Source organism: Parus major, chromosome 1A (assembly GCF_001522545.3).
Source record: "Parus major isolate Abel chromosome 1A, Parus_major1.1, whole genome shotgun sequence".
NCBI lineage: Eukaryota > Metazoa > Chordata > Aves > Passeriformes > Paridae > Parus > Parus major.
In genome coordinates, this window is record NC_031773.1 from 47,053,445 (window position 1) to 47,074,879 (window position 21,435).

The window sequence follows — 21,435 nt, forward strand, 5'->3', positions numbered from 1 at the left end:
TATTTTAATTTTTATTTTATATACCACAGCCATCAGTTGTTTTCAATGTGCCCAGCAGCATTTATCTTCTGGACACCTCTTGTCCCAAGAGGGTGTGTAACAGTAAGTCCTTTGTCACAGGGCAAGATCTGAAACAAACTGCAATTCTTATTACCATAAGAAAGAAACTGCAGAAAACACCTGATTTCCTCCCACTTATTGGCATGGATCTGTTCTGGGCACTGCTGCTGCCTCTTCGTGGCTGCCTGTGCCTACCTCAGATGAGCAACTGCTGAGAAAAACTTCCATCATAACTTGCAACAACATCACAGAGGTTTTGTGAGGAGCTATGAGGCTTCCCTTATCGTACTTTAAGGGATCATGTAAGGAATTAGGCACAAACTTCCCTTCCACAACCACAGTTGGGTCTGAACTCTGGGCCAGAAACCCCTCAGCACAGCTTTCCTACATGCTCTGCAAAAGTAGCTCCTCTGCACCCCCTGCACCCCCCAGCTGCAGCTGCAGACATCCTGGGAAGCTCAGGCTGCTGCAAACCCCTTTTTCAGAGGTATCTCAGCAGCTGGTATCTGTCCCTGGCTGCAAGAGCAATGGGCAGGGTTAGGGACACTGTGAAGGTGAGTTCAGCTTGGATCTCAGGCTGATGGGAGGAAAGCCAATAACTTCATTCCCTGATCATCCACTTTCCAAATGTGTGAGCGAAGCTGCCATCCAAAAAAGCACTGCAATAAAAAGCAGCCCTACACACTTCCCAATTCATCCTTCCTCCATCACTAGTAGAGCCAGCATTTTCTAGCTCCTTGCCAGCAGCCTGTTCTTCAGTCTACTTGCTATGCAGCCCTATTCTCCTGCTGTGTCCCCACGCTGCTCACCCGTCCCCGCCCCCTCAACGAAGAGTCCTCATCACGGCCCAGCCGAGCGCTGGCTGAGGTGTCACAGCCCCCCTCCAGCCTCTGCAGGGCTGGCCTGGAGAACCAACTTGCTTCTGTCAGACGGGTGAGCAGATTTTGGCTGCAAATACTGAAAAGAGGGAGTTTCATTTAAAGACGTTAGCTTTCTGAAGCTTTTTCTGGAGCAGTTCTGCAGATATTAAATGTGCCTTAATCTTGCTGGACCAGCTGATCTTCAGCACCTCATTTTGCAGTGGGACATCCATGTCCCCCCAAAGACACGAAAGAGTCCTTGGTCTTCCATCCAAAAGCGTGTCTCATATAGATAAGCTGTCTGACCCCTTCTAAACCCGTGCTACACCTCACTCCAGCCTCTTGTCTTCAATGTCACCCGTGGATCCTCTATGCCACCTCCCACTGCCCCCGAGATGCCGTGGGTACACTTGTGACAGGAGCCCCAGGGAGCATGTTGCAAGCGGCGGGGCCAAAACTGCTTGGGGGAGGCTGGGAGCAGCACTCCCGAACACAGGAGAATTTGGGCACAGAACCCTCCCGTGTGCATGGCTGGGAGCACAACCCAGGTTGCAGCGTTACAAGCCGTGGGCTTACCCTGACCGCAGAAGATTCCCCCGGACCTGGGCACCTTGGGGCACCTGCAGCTTGGGGCACGGAGCTGCCGCTGGCTGGGGACCCAGACGTGACCTCGCTCCCATGCACCGCATCCCCAGCAAGCACCGCTACCTGCCCTGCCACCTGCCACCTACCTTCTTCCACGGGTGCAGGGCGACGGGATGAGACTGCTCCCTCTGGCACCTGCCGGGTCCCAGCCGGGATGAGTCAGGCTCCTTTCCCGACCAGGAGGTGCCAGGGAGAAGGGACCCCGCCGGGAGAGCTGAGCGACAGCGGGAGGCGACAGGCGCGGATGGGCGGGAGGAAGGCAGGGAGGGAGGGAGGGATGGCGGGAGCAGCTGCGGCGGGCGGGGGAAGGACAAGGAGCCAGCAGCGTGGCCTCATTGCCCACCGGGATTCCCGGGGGCTTCCCCCACCGCCTTCCCGGCAATGTCAGCCCCGCTCCAGCCTCCCCGGGGTACCCCACAGCCGGCCTTCCCCCACACACGCAAGAACGACTGTCTGCCACGGATTGCATCCCAGCGCGGGGAGCGGGGAGCATTTTAGCAGTGGTTGCTATGGCGACGAGCCTCCCCAGTTCACCCGCACATGGTACCCGGGTCAGAGCCACGGGTGAGCTGGCCGCGGGATGCTCTCCGTCCTCCCGCATCATCCGCAGCTCGGCTGCAGCCCGGAGGAGGAGAAACGCTGGGGCAAACGTGTGTGAGCTCGAGCTGATGGAGATGGACAGAAAGTTCAGGCTCCACAGATTTACCGGCGTGTGCAGCCCAGGGACTGGGGGCTGGTGGTTTTTCATCCGTGGATGGGAGGCAGAGAGAGAGAGAGAAAGGTGGAAGAGGCAGGGAGGTTATCACTCCCTTCAAGGCTTTTATGTAAAATTAAATCAACACTTTGACCAAAAGAATCTTACATCAGGAAACAGAAAAACTGTCTGAAGTACTATTCTTGTTTTCACTGAAACACCTTTTTCCTGAATCCATTTACCCAGTTCTGTCATTGCTGCTGCTAAAGAGATGTTTTGTTTAAACATTTTCAGCTTTTCAGCAGCACAAAAATAGGAACATGCAAACCCACCGGTTTGGGTTTTTCATAATGGAGTTTTTTTGTTGTTTGGTTTGTTGGTTTTTTTTTTTCCCCCACAAAGTGAAATTTTCACCATGACCTAGAAATTGTTTAACACAAAAAAGTTTTAGCAAAATCAATCAAACAACTGGCTCCAGCCTGAAGAACTGCCTGCTCTCCTGTCTGTGCTGTCTAGCTCCACCCACTTAGTTTTTGACACTTACGGCCCTGCAGATGTGCCCCAGTGAGTTATTGTAAAGGTTTTCAGGATTACTAGTATCTACTGAAATGTATGAGGCCCAAATTTGTGACTGCTACACTCTAGAAGGTGTGAGATTTGAGGTACTACTTCCCAGTAGGTTATGTCTCAGGCACAAATGAGTTAATCCTCTCTCCAAGCCAACCTGTGGATGGTGACAGAGCCCATGTGTGCTTGCCAGCTCCAAGGGTAATGCACAGTAAGGGTCTGTGCCAGGGTTTCATCCACCAGTGCACAGACAGGCTGTGATGGAGCTGTGGGAGCTGACTGCTACGCTCTGTGATTTCCTCTTCATCCTCTTTTGGTCCTCCTGAGCCTCACTTCTTGATGTAACTTCATAACAGCTTAGAAACATTGAGTATAGACCTTGCAAGCCCTCCATACCTAGCAGGATATCTGCATGGAGCATCAGATCCATTAGGTTTAGCTATCTGCTTCTTGGTTTGCCCCAGTAAGGTGGGCACTCCAGATGATTGCCATTGTGGAGCCTGTAATCGTGCCTTAATTTTAACCTCAGTGAAGTTCAGACATGACACTCACCTTGACCATCGGCACAGTAACTGCTTCACTAATCCCACTGCAGGAGGTGGACACAAGCCTCACAGTTTTGACCATACTAGGAGAGAAACCTGTGGCTTGGAGAAAAAGATTTTTAAAAATAACTTTGGAAGGATATTGTTTATTGCATCCTCAGAGCAAATGTTAAGGACAGGCAAAGACAGTCCATTTGAGAGGGCAAAAGGAAAACCCCTTTCCAGGTGTGCAAAGAAATTGAGTGGGAGATCAGTGGTTGCTGGCACAAGGTAGGAGACTATTCATTTATCCAGGTGTCTGGTCAGTGGTGAAGCTACAGGCACCCAGTAGAGCCTGCCAGGCCAGGCATCTTCATGCCACAGGGTGTAAGCTCCTCCCATTGCCCCAAGCCAACTGTCCCAACTCTCTGTTCTAGGTCACCTCAGGGGCACATCAGAGCCAATGTGTGTTTGTCAGTCTTCAACTTGTTCCCAGGTTTAAGCTCAGGCTTAATGCCAGCATGCTGCTCAGGCAGCCAAAACCCCAGAACAGCAATAGTTTTGACTCACGAGGTCATTTTCTCCTCTGGCTCGCTTCTCTGCCATGCAAACACTGGGAGCACATGACAAGGAATGGTGATCACATCTTTCTGCAGCCATCACCACAGCAGTGGGCAAGGTCATGACATGGCAGCCTCACTTGCTTCAAGCAGGAGTCCCCCCAGAGAAGTCTGAAGCACCCTTGGATGCACCCTTGCAGCAAGAAAAAGACATGGGGCTTTGTGCTGCTGGAGCTGGGAAACGCTTGAAGACCCTATGCCTCTGACACAGCTGCTTGCTGCCTGTGACAGGGCGCTCAGGTGCTGTCACATCCTTTGGTTTCCAACAAGAACTGAAGCTTTGAGACAGCTCCAGGCATTGATGTGCCAGTACAGCTCAATCTGCATGGAAACAGTTCAGCTGCAGTTCAGCTTTCACCTCAGATGAGGCTGCTGTGTGCCACTCAGGTCTTCCAGGCATAATCTTGTGCATATCATTCTGCCTGATGCCTTGGGGCCTTCCAGCCCCCTTCACCTGGCTTGGAGGAAGCCTCTGAGTGTCTGTGCATACACTGAGCCCCTCAAAGCCGTTCATCCCAGGACACCTGCCTATCACCAAGCCTCTGACTGCATCCGTATTTCTGGGCAACCACAAATTCACCTGCGTGATGAAGGCGAACATGGAGTCAGGTTTGATGTGAGAGGGCCACCTAGCCAGACCAGAGATCATGAAACCCTTCTCAAAACAAAAGACAAAAGCCTTGGCTGGGAACAAAAAAAAGGAGATAGTCAGGCAACCTTGGGCACATACTTCCTGTATGTAGCATGCCTGTAAATCACAGCATAAGCAAGGACTGAGCTCAGCTTAATCCCAGGCCTGGTTAAGTGTTATTCCAGTCTTCCTTAACAAGTTTTTTCACTGTTCTTTAGTGTCCTTTAGCCTTTTATCAGCATCTTCTGAGATGACCAGACCCAGGTCAATGCATGTCTTTAAAGCAACACCAATCTCCCAATATTACTTTCTCAATGTAAAGAGAAGCATGGGAGAAGATGGAGTTTATCAAACTTGCCTTTCCCAAGGTCTGCAGTAGAGGACAAAACTTCAGCAAGGGTCACAGAAATGCTTCCCTGCTCAGCTGCTGGAGGTGAGGGAGCTGCTGCAGGAGGCAGAAGGCACATGGGATGCACGGCAGGGCATCAGTTGGGGATAGTCTGGTGGGAAAGCAGACTAACTCACCTTCTGGGTACTAATGCAGCTTCAGAAAAGGAAACCCAGTAGAGAAGCTTTGCTGAGTTGATCAAAAACTAAGGAAATATGTATAGTGAGTTAAATTAAAGAGCAGAATGAAAAAAGCTGACTTACTTTGGGTCTAAAAATAGCTGTGAAGAGCCTTTGCCAAAGGAAGCAGAAATTGCCAGCAACATATGTGAAAATGTCATTAATTTCTCTAATAATTTGCACTTGCTGCAAATGATATAATTTTTGTCTATTAATGAGAGAACATGTGCAATCAAATACACACGAGTTCTATCTTGCAGGCTTCCCAGGAGGGATGATGAGAGGTCAGCCTGGAGCCAATAAAGCATAAGCAGGTGACATCTCATAGAATTCATACTGAACTCTCAGGAGCTGGGAGCAGTCACTAAGACAACTGGGACCATGATCTTCTCTAGACCACCTCTGAAGCTTGTCTCTTTGCTCCGAAGGCTGCTCAGGAAGAACCAAGAGAAAAATCTGAGAGAAAATATCTTGAGATGCAGGCACTGGATGAATCATATAGAAAACTGGCCATGGATACATGAGGACTAGGTGTGCTTTTTAACATTTTTTGTACTGGCTGGTGTACTCCTGCTGCAGTAGCAGCTGACCCATTCCGAGCAACCACTGGTGATGGCCAGGCCAAGTCTTGCTGCTGTTAATTGTGATTTTTTTGGCAGCATCTTCATGCTGGCTGCAATACACCTCTGCCCATCTGTGGAATGGTTTGTGCTATCAGAGAAATGTACAATGGCCCACAGAGTAAAATCAGGAGCTCTCTCCTTCCATATCATGCCCCGCTCTTGTTCCTTCTGCTTACACTCTGGGCCAGTGCACTGACACCTGTCTCAGCTCTCCTGCACCACTCAGAAGCAGAGATCAACTCATTATTCCCACTTTGCAAACTGGAAATGGAGCAAAAAGAGGTGAAACAACCTGACACAGTCACACAGGGATATGTAAAATACACCCTGGTCTCCAACACCAACCACATCTCATCCCTCTCCCTTCCTCTCCTTGCCAACCTCCAAATCTAGGCAAGAGTTGCAGCCACATTGCCAACCCAAACCTCCATTTCCTTATAATGTCCTCTACCATGAAAAATAATTTTCTAACTGTGGGATGAGTGGTAGCTCATCTGGATCCACTGAATGTCAACAGACACCAGCATGGTGAGAAGACGGAAGCCTGCAGCAGCAGGGCACAGCAACCATGTCCCTGACCAGACACTAAAGCCACCCAGGCCCTTCAGTGGGGCCAGAGAGCAGGCAACAGGGGGCAGAAAGAGGACAAACCCCTTTTAGGTGGGTGCAAGAGCTTTTAACATTTTTCCACACCTTCAGCAGCCCAAAAGGAACATTGTTCTATTTGCTCTCTACATCCCCCCAGCCTGGGAGCCGGCTTTTGTTATTTTATTGCATCTGCTTGTCTCCCATCTTTAGGACACGTCTGCCCTGAATTCATCCTCCCTTCCCCCCACCAAACTCAAAAACAGCCAGAAATATCTTGCAATCTCTTCTGCTTCACCTGTAATTTGTCTCATGCTGGCAATGAGGGAAACCGTCTGCCTTTGTCAAGATCAAAAACGCCACAGTGGCCACGTGATGTCAGCTTTCGTTAACCCTGTCTCTCTCCCCTTTGCCTCCCCTCTCCAGATTGTTGCAGAGATGCAGATGTGTATTCTTTCTCCTGCAGTTCTCTTCCTCCCCTGACTGCAACAGCACATCTCCTGCCATTTGCAGGTATCCTGGTTGAAAGGGCAGGGAAAGCCAGCACCAGCAGGCAGCAGAATGGAGAACCCATTGGACCTCATGTGGACCCCCTTCCACACAAAGGTGGAGCCAAACTCAGGGCTGAGGCAAAGATCAGGAGATGCAGCAAGGTGGACCACAGGCCACTGAGGTACACTGGACCCTCCGAGGTTTTACATAGCTGCATGTCATCCTCCTGCTCTGACCTCGGAATGGGAAAATCTGAGCCTATCTCTGTTACTGCAGTGCTTCTGTATCACGGGCCTGTATCACAGGCAGGGGAGCACAGGGCTGAGGAGGGGCTGACCAGATTGAGGGGTGAAGGGAAACGCACCCAGGAAGGGGCAGGATGGAGGCTGAGCCTGCTGGAGCTGCTGCAAAACCTTGCACAGAATAACTCAGTGTGCAAAGCCAGTTGCTACTGCCACACAGTGGTAGGGAAATTCCCTTCCCAAGCTATGTTATCAAGCAGTATTTATAGTATGGAAGTGTATTAACTATGTTAACATTTTTCCCTCATACTTGGTACCGGTGAGGCCACAGCTTTTGGGGCCCTCACTACAAGAAAGACATTGGGGTGCTGGAGCATGTACATAGAAGGGCAGAGAAGGAGCTGATGACGTGTCCAGAGCGCAAATGTTGTGAAGAGCAGCTGAGGGAGCTGGAGTTGTTTAGCCTGGAAAAAACAAGGCTCAGGGGAGACACTATTGCTCTCTACAGCTCCCCAAAGGGAGGCTGTAGCCGGTGGAGGTCGGTCTCTACTCACAGATAACAAGCACTAGGATAAGAGGAAACAGCCACAAGTTGCTCCAGGGGTGGTTTCCATTGGATATTAGGAAACATTTCTGCACTGAAATAGTGGTCAGGAAGTAGAACAGGCTGCCCAAGTGTGTGTTGGAGTTACCATCTCTGAAGTGTTTGAAAAGGTGTGGCATGTGGGGACATGGTTATTTTGAACATGGCAGTGTTGGGTTAATGGTTGGACTCAACGATCTTAGAGGTCTTTTCAATCTAACGATCCTATGATTCCATGCATTAGTTCACATTATAAACTGCAATGTAAGGAGGCAGTGGAATTTTACTGAAGCCTTCACTATTGTTCAGTCTTGAGCAAGCAAAAGAACAACAGCTCATGGCAAGGGCCAGGGAGCAGCACAGCCCTGGAAATAAGGGCTCTGCTTCCCAGAAGCTAATGGCTATTCGTGATCCCCCTGCACAACCAAAGCAAGGCCAGTTCCTCCTCTCAGCATCCCTCCAGTATTGCCTGCGAGTGCCTCAGGCCCAGCAGATCCCTAGACACGGGGATGCCACAGGAATAGCGCTGCTTTGCAGGGTTTTATGGTGATTTGCCGTCCTTGGTGGTCTGTCACTCCATGTGGTACCTGAGCGCTCAAAGGGGCCTCACACTGTACTCCTGCATCACTGCACTCCACAACTTCCTCGTGAGGGAAAGTCCAGGGGCAGGCACTGGTCTCTCTGCCATCTGCGAAAAGACCCAGGACAATGACCTGAAGCAGTGTCAGGGGAGATTTAGGCTGGGTATTAGAAAAACTTTCTTCACTTAGACAGCGCTCAGGCACAGCAACAGGCTCCTGAGGGAAGTGGTCACAGCACCAAGCCTGACAGAGTTCAAGAGGCGTTTGGACGACGTTGTCAGGCACACGGTGTGACCCCTGGCGCTCCTGGGGCCCGTGGTGTGACTCCTGTGCAGGGCCAGGAGCTGGACGCGATGCGGCTCCCTCCCGGGCCGGGATATCCCGTGAGGCGATGGCCGGGCCCCGCCGCGCCCCCTGCCGCCCGTCGGTAACCGCGCGCGCCCCGCCCGCCCCGCCCATCAGGCCCCGCCCCAGCGCTAACGTCAGCGCAAGGCGGAGCGCGGCTGCCGTTTGAATTCCGGCGGGCGGCGCCGTCTCCCGCGAGGATGGCGGTGCTCCGGCCCTTGGACAAGCTCCCGATGCTCAACTCCGGCGTCCTCCTGGTAGGTCCGGCGGGGACGCAGCTCCGCAGCCCGGCCCCGACACCCCTTCTCCTTCCCTTTCCCCAGCCCGGCCTCGCTGTGGGGGCCAGCCCGTCCCGGGCCTTTCCTGCGCGCCGGCCCCGCCCCGGTGGCACTGCCTGTCCGGGGCCGATTGGTGCGGCCGGCGGCGGCTGTGGCTGACCGCGCTCTCGCCTCTGCCCGCAGCTCGTGGGCACGGACGAGGCGCTCCAGCAGAAGCTGGCGGAGGCGATCCTCCAGGAGAAGAAGGACTTCAACATCAGCATGTGAGTGGTGGGGAGCGGGATGCGCCGCCTGTGGCCCCGGGCCCGTACGGGGCCCGCTGCCACCTGGTCCAAGAGCTGCAGACCAGCGGCTGTGACGCGAATTCACAGAAAGCTTCCGCTTCAGATTCATGATGCACCGAAGTTGGTTAAAAACGCAGGTTCCATCCCCGAGTGGGAGCTGTAGAGCGCACGGTTCAGAGAGAGACTTCTCTCTTGCGAACGCCAGAGAGCACCACTGCCCAGATGTGAGCGCATCTGCAGCGGGCAAACCCCTCTGTCCTCAGGGCAGGCGGTTTGGGCATGATTGGAAACGGGGCGTGGGGGAAGCATTTCCCACGTTCACCATGCACACACCCTTGTCTTTTGCACGTTGTACAGATGTTGGATTACTAAATTGGAAAGGTGTGAGAACAACACATTTTTTCTCCCCTGCCTGAAAGACAGAAATTAAACATCTTGGGATAAAATGGGACAGGTACAATGCTTACAAGTACTTGCAGGTGAACAAGTGTTTCTGGAAGATGTCCATTGCTTTGGATCTCTTTGTAGCTATTTTCTGGTTTGTATGCACACACGTGCTTTTCCTCCTCGAGCTATTAAGATGCGCTTGGAATTTCAGCTTTAGCCACATGACATGTCCTGTCTTAAAAGCTTGATTAACTAACTTTTTACAATAAAATGTCCTTGACAGCTCTCTTGCCAAGACCAAATGAGTTTAGTCAGCTCTTCAGAAGGTGTTTGTGTTATTTTGCTGCTGTAATCCATGGCTATGCAGTAAAAGCAACCTGAGCTACTGTTCTGCTGGCTAATTAGAGTGACTGTAGTGCTCTGATTGTGGCATCTTGGATGTCTGTGCTAACTAATAGTAAATGAATTACCCCATTTTCTATGTGAAACCTGCAGCCTCTGCTGAGCTGTGGAGTGCCATAACTAGATGGCTGCTGGTACTACAGCTGGGTTACTGCCCAAAGGCACAGAATTGTGTGCTCTTACTACAGAGCAACATACATCCCTGTGTAAATTTTGCCAGGAAAGCAAAGTCCGTGGGGTTTCCCCACCCCCCACTGCGTTACTTTGGGATTATACACATTACAAACAAATATGATATCTAATCTGACAGGTCTACCTGCCAGGTACAGCTGTTGGGCAAAGAATTACAGGGTTTGGGTTTTTTGTGTTTCTTATTGCGGGGTGGGGGAGGCTTCTGCAGTGCATATCTGGAGACTGCTGACATCATCTAGTCACATTGGTTTAAATATAGCAGAATTCCAAATAATGCAGTGCTTTTCTGGGTCGCTTTTTTCTTCCCCCTAAACAATGAGATCTGATACTTTCATCAGTCTCCCTAAACTTCACCTTAAATTAATAAGCTGGTTTGTGTTGCAGTGTATCTTTCAAGCTCCCTTTGCTCATCTCATTTGCTAATTTCAGATTGTTTTTGTTAAATCGTATCTTCCATAAATGGAAGAAACAAAACACCTGTACATGGAGACTAGCAAATAAAACTAAAAACTACATAGGATTAATAGAAGGGAATGTGTACCATGGTCTGTGGCTGCTGGAGAAAACTGTTAAGTCCTTGAGACCGAATTGCTAGAAGTAATATTCCCCAAGAAGACCAGAATCAGTGTTCCTTGGCTTCCAGAGAGGAAGTGGATTGTGAGTGATTGAACTTCTTGGATGTTTGTTTGCCCAGTTTAAATTAAGGTGATCTTCCAAAAATGCAGTGCTGATAATGTTCTTCACTGCAGAAGATCCAGTTATGTACTGCTGAAATCTTTTTTGGCTGAGTTTTTGGTTGGTTTGTTTGTTTGTTTTCTGTTGTTAGTTGCTTGTGGTTGTTTGGCCTTTTTAGTGGGAAGAGATGCAAAAATCCCCACCCTGTATTTCTTCCAACAGGTCTAATTAGCAGTGGTGGTACTGTGTAGAAGGACGCCTAAACTAACCTAGTAGCTCCTGACATAGTGAAAGGGTTAAAAGAAGGGGTAGTGATATAATAGAAGCTCTTTTTGAGTTATAACTTAACCTATAAAGCTGTCCTAGTGACAGATTTGTGGTTTAAGGTTCATCTGTACCTGGAAAGGTCACCTCTCCTGTGTGAGCATATGAGCAGTGTCTCTGCAATGTGACAGAAAAGCACTGATGCATTTTAACTAAAACTTGGCAGCAAAATATTCCAGTAAAGAATTGGGGTTTTTGTTAGAAAGGACTCTTTGTAACAATTAAATGGAATGATTTGTCATACAGATCTGCACGGAGAAAATGTTTCTGTGAGCCTTGTTATGCTCTAATAAGTGTCCCATTATGACCAGCCTTGTCTAGCAATTACCATTGTGCCTGTCAGCAACTATGAGTGGGCCTAAGATATGAGAGTACCACTTAAACAATCACAGTGTCTCTTAAATGCCCACGTATTTAGTTATTAGTAGGCTTCCTGGTAACTTGCTACAGGGTGAACTGCAGTGGTTATGGGATTATGGGTAAGTGGATACTGTTTTGTCAAGCTATTTGGTTAAAGTGGCAATTTTTTTATCTTTCAGTCACCTTGCTAGATCCCTCCCCTTACCTTCAGAGAGGGATCATCTTCGGCCCAGGATAGACCTGATTGTGTTTATGATTGACATCAAGAGCAAGTACAGGTAAAAGAAGGGCAAAAAAATGAGGGGGGACTAATATTCTTTCTTGGTTTGATGGTTAAATCTACATTTTTACCGTGTTGGAATTGCTGCATAGTCGGTTTCAAACCCAAGACTTGCTATGGTAGAAGAACTCAGTAATATATGCAGTGGCTTTCTGGCCTCCAGCAGCGGATTAGGACTGAACTGCTCTGTCCAATAACATGGCTGTTGTGCACTAAGTTGCCGTAGCAGAGAAGGCAGAATTTATTTCTGGATCTGGATATGTGACAGTAGGGACTGAGCTTTGGAAAGATGCTGCCTGTAGAATTAGATGGAAGTGCTGGTGGTGCTGTGAAGTTCTGTGATATGCAGGAGTCTGATGTGCGCTGGGCAGCGCTGCCCAAAAACCAGCAAGTGTCTGTGTCCTCAGTTCACTGATAACCCTGGTCAAGTGGGATCAGCACTACAGATGTCTCTAGGCAAAAGAGAAAGGTCTGCAGGGATTGATCCTTTTTCTATCATCTTGTGCTCCCCTTTGTAGAAATGATACTTGTTTCCCCAGGCCACAAGTAAAGACTTGCTAAGGCACAGAAGTCAGCATTTTAGTACTTACTTAACTTGTGACTGATGATCCTGGGCTCTCATTTACCAAAAATGACAGGCCCAGCTGCATACTTACAGCACAGATGGTGCTGCAGAAATGTGTGGGCAAGCGCTTCCTGAAAGAGCCAAAGTGGTGCTGAAGTTTCATTGGATATTAATGAATTCAGATGCTTAGTGTCTGTAAATCATGGAGGACACTGTTCAAACTAACTCTAACTGTTGAGTCTTGAGTAGAAAGGATATGTTATGGGTTATTAAACAGCTGTGGGTATTACAGAGGTCTCTGATGTCATGCTTTTAGCATAAAGCAGAACTTTGCGAGCTCACAAATCAGCAGATGTTAACATCATTGGTTTTCTAATTGTGCTTCTGAAAATTATTCCTGTTGTCCTTATGCTGCACTAGTTTAACCTCCCTGTCTAACTAGATTGTCTGTACTTTTCTGACAGCTTGAAGAATGTTGAAACTTCCCTAGCTTATGTGGATGCCAGCTTCTTCCTGGGGAAAGTGTGCTTTCTTATCACTGGGGGTATGTATGGCACCTCTTCCTTCTCTTCAAGCAGCACAACTTAATGTTGATTTTAAAACAGGGCACTAACTTAACTTGAAACAAACTAAAGGAAACTAGTGGCTTTGCTGAAACTTTAAATTATTTCTGAATTCCTCTGCCATTTTTTTATTGTTTTCCTAGATAAAACAAAGTTCTCTCATGCTCACTTGCTCTCTCCTTTTTATTTGTGCCATTTAGACTTAACTTCTCTGTCCCTAATCCCTGAACATGATTTGTGTTATTGATTTTTTTGTGTATGTGTGGCACTCTAGAAGTCTGTTCTATCTGCTCTTGCAGATCTGTCATAATGATAATCTTAATGAGCAGTGAGAAGCATATGATACTGTGGTAATAAAGTGAATCTAAATGGATGAGATACAAAACTATGAAGCATAGTCTTAATACAAGACTGGTATCCCTGCTGTGTACTGTCTGGCCCTGTTGTGCCTCAAATCCTTCTGACTCCCAGTGCTTTCCTGTGTACCCTCCCTGCTTCAGCTCTGAGGAACTGGAGCACTGTACTGCTCAGTGTTGGAACATGGGTGCTGTCCCCCTGGAGTTTGGGGGTCAGGAGGCCTAATTCTGAGGTAGAGGAGTCTTAGCATTGTCTTGTGTTATGGCTCTCTTGATGATGTGAATTCCTTGGAGACCAGACCATTCTGTGATACCATATGAGCCAGGAGGACATTTGTTAAGTGAGTGGAAGACTCTTCCTCGCTGATGGTGTGCTGATCTCTTATGCAGAATGTTAATGTTACATGAAGAGTGATGTAGTACTATTCCTGCTGTTAGCATTATGAAAGACTTCTGTGCTAATTCCATTTCAAAACTTGTACTGTTCTGTTTGCACTGCTCACTGTTGCCTTACCTTCTACTTTGCTCTCAAAATTAGCTCTGGATTGTTCTGTGGATGTGGAATTTCCTACAACTTCTCTTCACTGATTATGAGGTTTGTAATGTAGGAAAACATTTTTTTAGTTGGCAGGGTGAATGCTTGCAGCATTGATACGAATGCAGTCTGTAAACTAGGAGAAGCTTACTGCAGTCCTGTGCTGTTCTGTGAGCTGGAGGTAAGGTGCTTATTTGACATCTCAAGGGATTGCTGAATTCCACTGCTCTGTGATTGTTAGAAACATTATTATATTAGCAATAAATACATGTAACAATAAATACATGTGTTACTGGCTTTCATTAGTGTCAGAGACAAGAATCTGTCTGCAAGAACAGTAGAGGTACAGGAGTCTGGCTGCCCTTGAAATGAGTCTTCTAGTAATCTGGTGGTCCTTCCTGTGCTACTTCAAAACCTCATGAAGCCAAGCCTAAGCTAACAAAAAACATCCCTGATATGCAAAGCCTCTATACACTTGTTTCCTGCTGCATTTTCTCTTCCTGGGAGCCCCTGAGCTGTTATTTGCCATGTGACTCCCTTGCCCATGTAATGTTTTGTGTCAGTCAAACTTTGTGGTTTCACTGACCATTTTGCCATCTGATATGCCACTCTTTCCAATTACCTGCTTGGTCTGAAAAGCTGGAGGGAGTGTTTGGCATTCAGCAGCAACACACTTCACTTTTCTGTGTACTTGTCACTGCATCCTCAGAGACTGCTTCCCTACCAGCAGGTAGAATCCATGCCTTTGGCAAGCCCTTCAGCACTTCAGCTGGCAACCCTGTACCTTCCATAACATTAGGGAAGGAAATGGGCCTGTTTGGGGTTATCTGTAGTTAGCCACTTGATGCCTGTTCTGGTTCTTTATTTCATCAAAGCTTACTGTTGTTTTTCTTCTTTTATACTGATGAAATAATGTCTCCATTTTGTTTCCAGTTGGAAGGGGTTCGAGTTGCTACTGCTCAACGACTTGTGCGAATATTACAGATCTGTGCTGGTCACATACCAGGAGTTTCTGCCTTGTCCTTCGTCTCACTGATGAGGAAATCTGATGTTGATTAGCTTCTCATTGTGATACTTCAGATGCATTCATCAGGTTTTTTCATGTCAGGCATTCTAGCTGCTGCAGTTGGAATCACATTGGGAAGCTTTTTTGTGCGACTTGTCATGACTACTTATCCAGAACTATTCCTAGTTGCTTACCTCTCAAGAAAAGTTTGATTCCTATTCAGTGGATAACAGATAGGGAGGGCAGTTTGAATTGGGGATTCCTATCCATTATTACATCTGAATCCCATTTCATGATCAAGTTTGAGTTTTTTTTCACTTGGCTGGTTGCCAAGAGCTACATGATTTTCTGAGAGAATATTGAAAGAACTACTAAGGCTACTGTCTCCAAAGTACCAGAGAAGAGGCAGCAAGCTCCAGCTTTCTTTCAGTTGAAAGGCAGCACCTTAGTCTAATGTGAAACCTTGCTGCCAGGTTTTGTCTGTCCACCAGGAGAAGAAAGGGGAAGGAAGGCTGGCCTGCAGCTTCTAGATGGACTGCACTTGGCAGTTAATGATCCAGCTGTGTGAGCATCTGCCCAACAAAGGACTCACTATTTCCATGCCTGGTACCTAATTGGGAAGGAAGAGACTAAAGAAGATAATCAGTCAAGCACTTTAGCTTTCATTTAGATCCTCAAAGAAAAATACTGCACTTGTTACAAGACAGCCCCAGTAATGCAGCCTCTGGGGCTGACCAGAGGTGCAAACCCAGCAGACCAGACCACAGCAGCACACAGAAAACAGGTTGTCTCAGCTGGATTGGCATATGCTGTGTATAATCCCTTTACTAACAGGTTCTGACCAGCAGTAAGTTGTGCCTTGTGCTTACTGCAAGCCATTAAGGTTTGAGAGTTCTAATTTAATAAAATAACTAATATGTAATAGTTGTGTGCTCTTTATTAGCGATGTGGCACGGGCTCTAAAACCTGCGAACACTTGCCCCAGTTTGCCCTGGTAGGCCGGTCCTTGCTTGCAGCTTGAACTCTCAGTTACTTGTTTTGCTGCACTCGTGGCTTCAACCATGTGGTGGTGGCAAAAGCTTTTCAAATACAGCCCTTTCTGTTCATTGAGTTCAGCCACCTGCCACAATAGTGCTTTTTGAAACACTGGGATGTTTCTTGCCCAGAATTGCATGCCAGGTAGGAATGAAGCTTAGAGAGAATGTGTTAAGCTCCCCTCTAGTTTAATTTATTTAATCCCTAGTCTGCTTTAATGTTCCTAGGTGCAGAGCTCTAGCTGTGTGCACTGTTTCGGTTAGCTTGTTTCTGACATCTGTCTGTGAACAGGAAAAGCAGAAAGCAGCACTGCAGGCTTAATCAGCTGTGAGTGTTGGCAGTCCTTGCAAAGACAGCTCAGCAAGGCACAAAGCCTGTATCCTTGCTCAGAGGACACACAAATCCCAGCTCCAGTTGTATTGTTGCTGGTGGGGGAGGGCCAGGGTGTTTGTCAGCTGAAACAAAAGGAGCTAAACCATTCAGCTGTGTTATGATGCCCAAAAGGGCTGGACTCTGGCTAAAACCCAAAGGAGAAAGACATGTGCAAACTGTCGTGGCTGTGTAAGGAGGATTGGAAGCTTAATGGGCATGCCCTACTTTCAGCTAGCTTCTCCATCCTGAAGTTACTAAGCGGGACTTGTCCACCAGAGAAGGGAAAATCATGCTGAGAAACAAGTTTCTGCATTGGTTATGCTGTCTCAGCCTTGCTCTTGCTTTGAGTCCCTCAAAATAAAGAAGACCATGGCTTAGAATAGGCTGGTTTCGATTTGCTCTCGATGTGCAGGTGCAGTCTGTGGGAGGAAAGGAAGGGAAGTGGCATAAAATGAGCCACTCTTTTGTGTCCTCTGCAAGTCCTATAAGGCAAGGAGACTTTTCCATCTCCTAGGTTGCTTCCCAGTTGACTAATAACAGATGGACTCAGGTTGAATCCTTTTGGCCTCAAAAGTAATTTCACTGTGCCTTTTTTAGTGAAATGAAACTTTTTTTTTTTTTGTCCACACAGAATGCTTTGGAGTAACCCACATGTGCTACAGTCCATCCCTGCACCTTCAAGCAGGGGTTTTTTTTCCACTGTTATGTTTCAGATGTGGTATTTCTTCCCTTCTACTACTTTCAAAGAAGAAAGATGCTGTTTTTACTTCCTACAGGTGGCTGAATCTCAGCTGGTACATAATCAAATCTAGTTCCTTAAGAGCAGCATCTTGCTTCACCTTGGGGCAAATATTTTTCTTACTCTTAGGAGAAAGTATTTACTAGAACTGGCAGGGGAAGCGGAGCGTATCTAAGAATATGACACTGTATCTCAGGTCCATCATGTTTTACAACCCCAAGTAGTTGGGACACATCTGAAGCTACATCTTCAACTATGTAAATACCTCTAGGAGCTGTCAGCTATTAGTTCAGACAGGCCATAACACTGCCCTTACAACCAGAGGAGACAAGGCAGCTGAGGATATCTTTCATCTGGATGGAGTAGCCAGGGCTAATGTTTGATAAAGGTCTTGTGAAAGTAGTGCTTGGGTTGGGATCAGAGGCATGGAAAGCCTGAAGCCGAATTAAGGCTGGTTACTCAGGTTCTTTTGTGTTCAAACCTCGTGAAGGAGCTTGCCAAGCTGACTGAAATCTATAACAGAAACATTTTGAAGTTAGTTACTTTCTTCTCTTTCTTGCCTCAGTTCCCTATCCCTGTGGAGATTTTCAAAGAGGAATCCCCCTCTCTGTGGTGAAAGTACCTGTGAGTGTTGCTGGTTTGACTGTTTCAGTTTGTGGATGTTTCTGTTTGTCAGTAATGCCAGCAAAATTAGAATAAAAGTGGTTTAATTAGTATAGAAGAGTTCATACCAGTTGCACTGGTGTAAGCTTTGGTCGTACAGTGCTTTTTGGGGGGGGTGGGATGCAACTAAATAAAGTTGTAATATGGTTTCTGCTATGGCAGGCTGATTTTGTTTTCAATCCAGTCCCTTGAAGAAGATTTTGTATCCTCAGCCTGATTGCCAAACAGCTCACAGAGGTGATCTGTGAGAGATTTCGGCACAAATCGGCTTGCTTGGCATTACCTACTGGGATTACAGCTCTGCTGTGCCAGGTTTTCTAAGAGTGACTGCTGCACCAGCAGTTAAATCAGACCAACTTTTAAGCATGATAAAACATGATATGCTCAGTCTATACTGAAGGGAAAGTCTGTGTACTGAAATGGCATCCATAGTAAAAGATCTCTCTGTTCTTAGAACAAAGACCAGAGACAAATCCAACCCCAGGGATATATCTGTCCCTTCCAACCCTTGAAACTGGTGGTAGAGTTTTAGATTCGAGGCTACCTCTGATATTTGCTTTGGGGACTGGTTAAAACTGGATGTCTTTGCTTGCCAAGACCTGCAGTTTGAAGGGAGTGGCTGGTTTAGGTCAGCAGTGGTGCTTAGCAGCTGTGGTCAAGCTGTAAAAGCTCCTTGGTTGCTGTCATCGTGGCCACTGTTCACCGCACTGGTGGACAAGAAGGGACTCCTGCTCTGCTGCCTGGAGCTGACCAGCAGAGCTGTGGTAGAGGTCAGCTCTGCTCTGCTGCCAAAAGCAAGGAAGAGGCTTCCTCTTGTGGGGTTTTTAACTTGTCTTGATTTTGCAGGAACAGTGGCTGTTTTCCAGCTGCTCTGTTTCCATTCAGCTGGCCCAGATCCCCTGGCAGTCTCCTCTGCACTCGGAGTGTTCTCCACTCCCCACCCTAAGCTGGTGTGCAGTGTTGCTGTGGGCTGCTGAACAACTGCCACTTTCCATTCAGTGGCCAGCTGTCCTTCACTGGTGGGGAAAAGTGATTTATATGCAAGAGGAAGCAATAGCTGGTACAGCCCAGAGGCCGTAGCCAAAAAACATTGGATTCATTTCACTTCTGTGGCTGATTTCTTGCGTGACCCTGGGCACGTGTGAAAATTCAGAGTGCCTGCCTTGCTCTGCTTCTACAGCAGGATCTGCCACCACTGGTGGTGTGTAACAAGGGCAAGCTGACATCACTTTGGGGTCGCAAATCTGGAAAAATTCAGAAAAAAAACCAACATTTTTTCCTTCTTTATCAGAGTTTAACTTTTACCTTAGTTCTGTGGGGGAGGGCTTGGTGGGCCCTGCTGGCTGGGCACCTCTTGAGATCAGCTGTTTTTGTGCTACTTACATGCCTGACTCCACTGCAGGGAGGCTGCCTGAAAGTGGCTGCAATCCTTCTCATAAGGCATTGCGGCACGGTTAGGTTTTGGTGTGAACTGGAACGAAACCACCCTCTGAAATGCTGAAATTCCCTGCACAATTCAATTATCCTTGAATTGGCCAGTGGGGAAATCAAAGTCTCTGGATCTGTTCCTCGCTGTTAAATATTAATACAGCACGGCGATAGTAGGCAGGAAGGCATCCCCTCGGGTCAGCTCTGTGCAGGAGGGGCTGTCTTGGCTGTGAAGAGCCGGTGTGCAAGAGGGGTCGGGCACGGGGGACTCCGGAGTGATGTGACTTGCTCAGACTCCTTGGCAGCTGAGTAGCGTGGGCTCCCAGCCCGTGCCGGGCCACGTTTCCTTTGCCACAGGCTCCTTCTGCAAGAGCTGCCACATGCGGCGATGTCACATCCCTCGTCCCCCTGGAGCTTACCGTGTGCTGGGCCGTCTGGAGAGGAGCCAGGAAAGGCCCCGTGCCCGTGTGCCGCGCCCTGCCGCCTCCTTTGCCGAGGGAAGTCAGCGGCGTGTGAAGAGAGCCCGTGTTTTACATACATGCAGGCAGCCTCCTCGCCGCCGGGCCAGGTGCAGCTGCGGGCTGGCTACGAGAGCCCTGTGGGCGCTGTGTGTCACGGGAAGGAGCACCGAGGTGGGGCAAGGACAAAAACAAACGAGAGCGAGCACCTCCCTTTGGGAAACGCGGCCCCGGTGTGCAGGCTCTGCTCTGGCCTCTGGATCGCGACACCCTCTTGGCACTACAAGAAGGGCCACCAGCTGCAGCACCTGTGCTAAGACATGCTGGAAAAAACGAAAAAGCCCAGCCAGCATTAAACAAGCTAAGGAGGCTTTCCCCATTTTCGGTCACTATGGAGTATTGCTTTTCTGTTGTCCCATGAAAGCTCTCCCATCCTGCTATGTGCTCACCGTGCAGTGACAAGGTGACAGTGCATTGCTGTGACTGGGCCTGCCTTGCTCCTGCCCTGTGCTCGGATTGTTGAAACTCCTTGGGTGTTTGTTGAGGGCTGGCAGTCCTTGAGGCACTATCATTGTCTGCACCGGTCAGCTGAAAGCTGTCCTGAACCTCTGTGCTGGCCACTGTCCTAGTTTTGACAGCGGCACTGGCATTGCCCCAGTGTGAACATTCCACTTTTTTCTCCCCCTGCTGTTTCTTTTTCTTGCTCTTCCAGTGATCACAGACATGAAGCCAGGGCTGCATTTGACTCAGCTCAGTAACAACCTGTGGCTCGTGTGGTGGTGGAGTATCCCTCTTTAAAGATAGATGCCAGAATCAACTAATTAATCCTCATTCCCCTGTGGGCCTGGGAGTTGACTCAGTGCCTCGTGTTGCTATGCTGAACAGCAGAGGATCAAAGGCATTGGAGCTGGGGAAGCCCTGGGATAGCACAGTGTCACTCTGCCTGCACACCAGGCACCTGTAAAGGCTCAATCTTGCACACTTATCTCCAGGACAGTTCTTAGCCATGCAGGGGATTGAAAACTCTGCAACCTTAGAGACAAGGCCGGAGCTGCCATCACCTTGCTTCAGACGGAGTGTTTTCACTACCTGGTGTTGCCTTTTTACTTCTTCATTACAACCCACCTTGGCCACCCTGAGCAATTCTCCCTCCTGACCTACAGGTCCTTCACTGTACCCACTGTGGATGTGTCCGGGTGAAAGGCAGGGCAGGGAGGCTTAGGCTAGGCACTGCTGAAATTGAGCTGAGGTGGTGATGCATGTCCCTCTTGGGCATTGTGACCCCCCAGCATGCTGCATGCCAGGCTGTTCCAGCATGCCATGGCAGCCCTGAAGAAGGGCAAACAAACCCCAATACCTGGCCTTGGGCTGCCCTGGCATCCATCTTGCTGCTGCAGGAGCTGCTCTTAAGGAAGGGACGGGGAGTTGCTTGCACGCAGATGTTGTGTAATACAGACCTAGTTGAAACACAAGTTTGCAGGCTGGGAAGTCCAGGGGGAAGAGGAAGACCCGCTGGGACAAGGGCTGCTGCACTGCATCTTCTGTTCTGTGTTTTAAAGGAGATGAAACATGAAGTATGTGCTTTCTTCAAAACCTGGGTCTTACCCAGGTTGCATGTGGAGCATCACCTGTGAGAGTCCCCCTGAATGTGCATGAGCTGCGGTTTGGCTGAGCTCAGCCTCTGTATGGGACTAATACACAGTGATGCTGTCCTATAAATTATATAGTCGGAATGTTCACCATCTGCTCTGCACTGAAAGCTGAGTGTGATTGAGATCTTCCCCACTTCCCAAAGCTTGACTCTCTTGCCAAGCTTGAAATGTGTGTATCTCCTGTAAGTGGTTCTGATTGAATCAGGTAAAGAGGGAATTTTTTAAGCAGGCTGCAATGTTCCTAGCACCCGAAGTGAGAGCT

The 21,435-nt window shown here is 48.5% G+C and overlaps 2 protein-coding genes across 3 annotated transcripts in view; one reads left to right on the top strand and one right to left on the bottom strand.

Moving 5' to 3' along the window:
* LOC107204147 overlaps positions 1 to 2,049 on the bottom strand; it is a 4,621-nt gene extending 2,572 nt beyond the window's left edge. Inside the window, exon 1 of one of the 2 annotated variants that reach the window (XR_004497669.1) lies at positions 1,652 to 1,954. Coding sequence is in view for 1 of the 2 variants with exons in the window: in XM_033514759.1 (XP_033370650.1) it covers positions 1,652 to 2,034 (383 nt within the window). In the remaining variant the exon portion in view is untranslated. Of the gene's footprint in view, positions 1 to 1,651 lie in introns of both variants that reach the window. The other variant, XM_033514759.1, reaches the window with a different exon arrangement.
* A 6,707-nt stretch (positions 2,050 to 8,756) lies between these two features.
* Positions 8,757 to 15,748, top strand: CENPM (centromere protein M). Its single transcript, XM_015626903.3, has 6 exons — positions 8,757 to 8,876; positions 9,081 to 9,160; positions 11,701 to 11,799; positions 12,831 to 12,910; positions 13,910 to 14,001; positions 14,754 to 15,748. Exons 1-6 carry the CDS (start codon positions 8,820 to 8,822, stop codon positions 14,877 to 14,879), a joined length of 534 nt encoding a protein of 177 aa, XP_015482389.1. The 5' UTR covers positions 8,757 to 8,819; the 3' UTR covers positions 14,880 to 15,748.
* Positions 15,749 to 21,435: the final 5,687 nt, after the last annotated feature.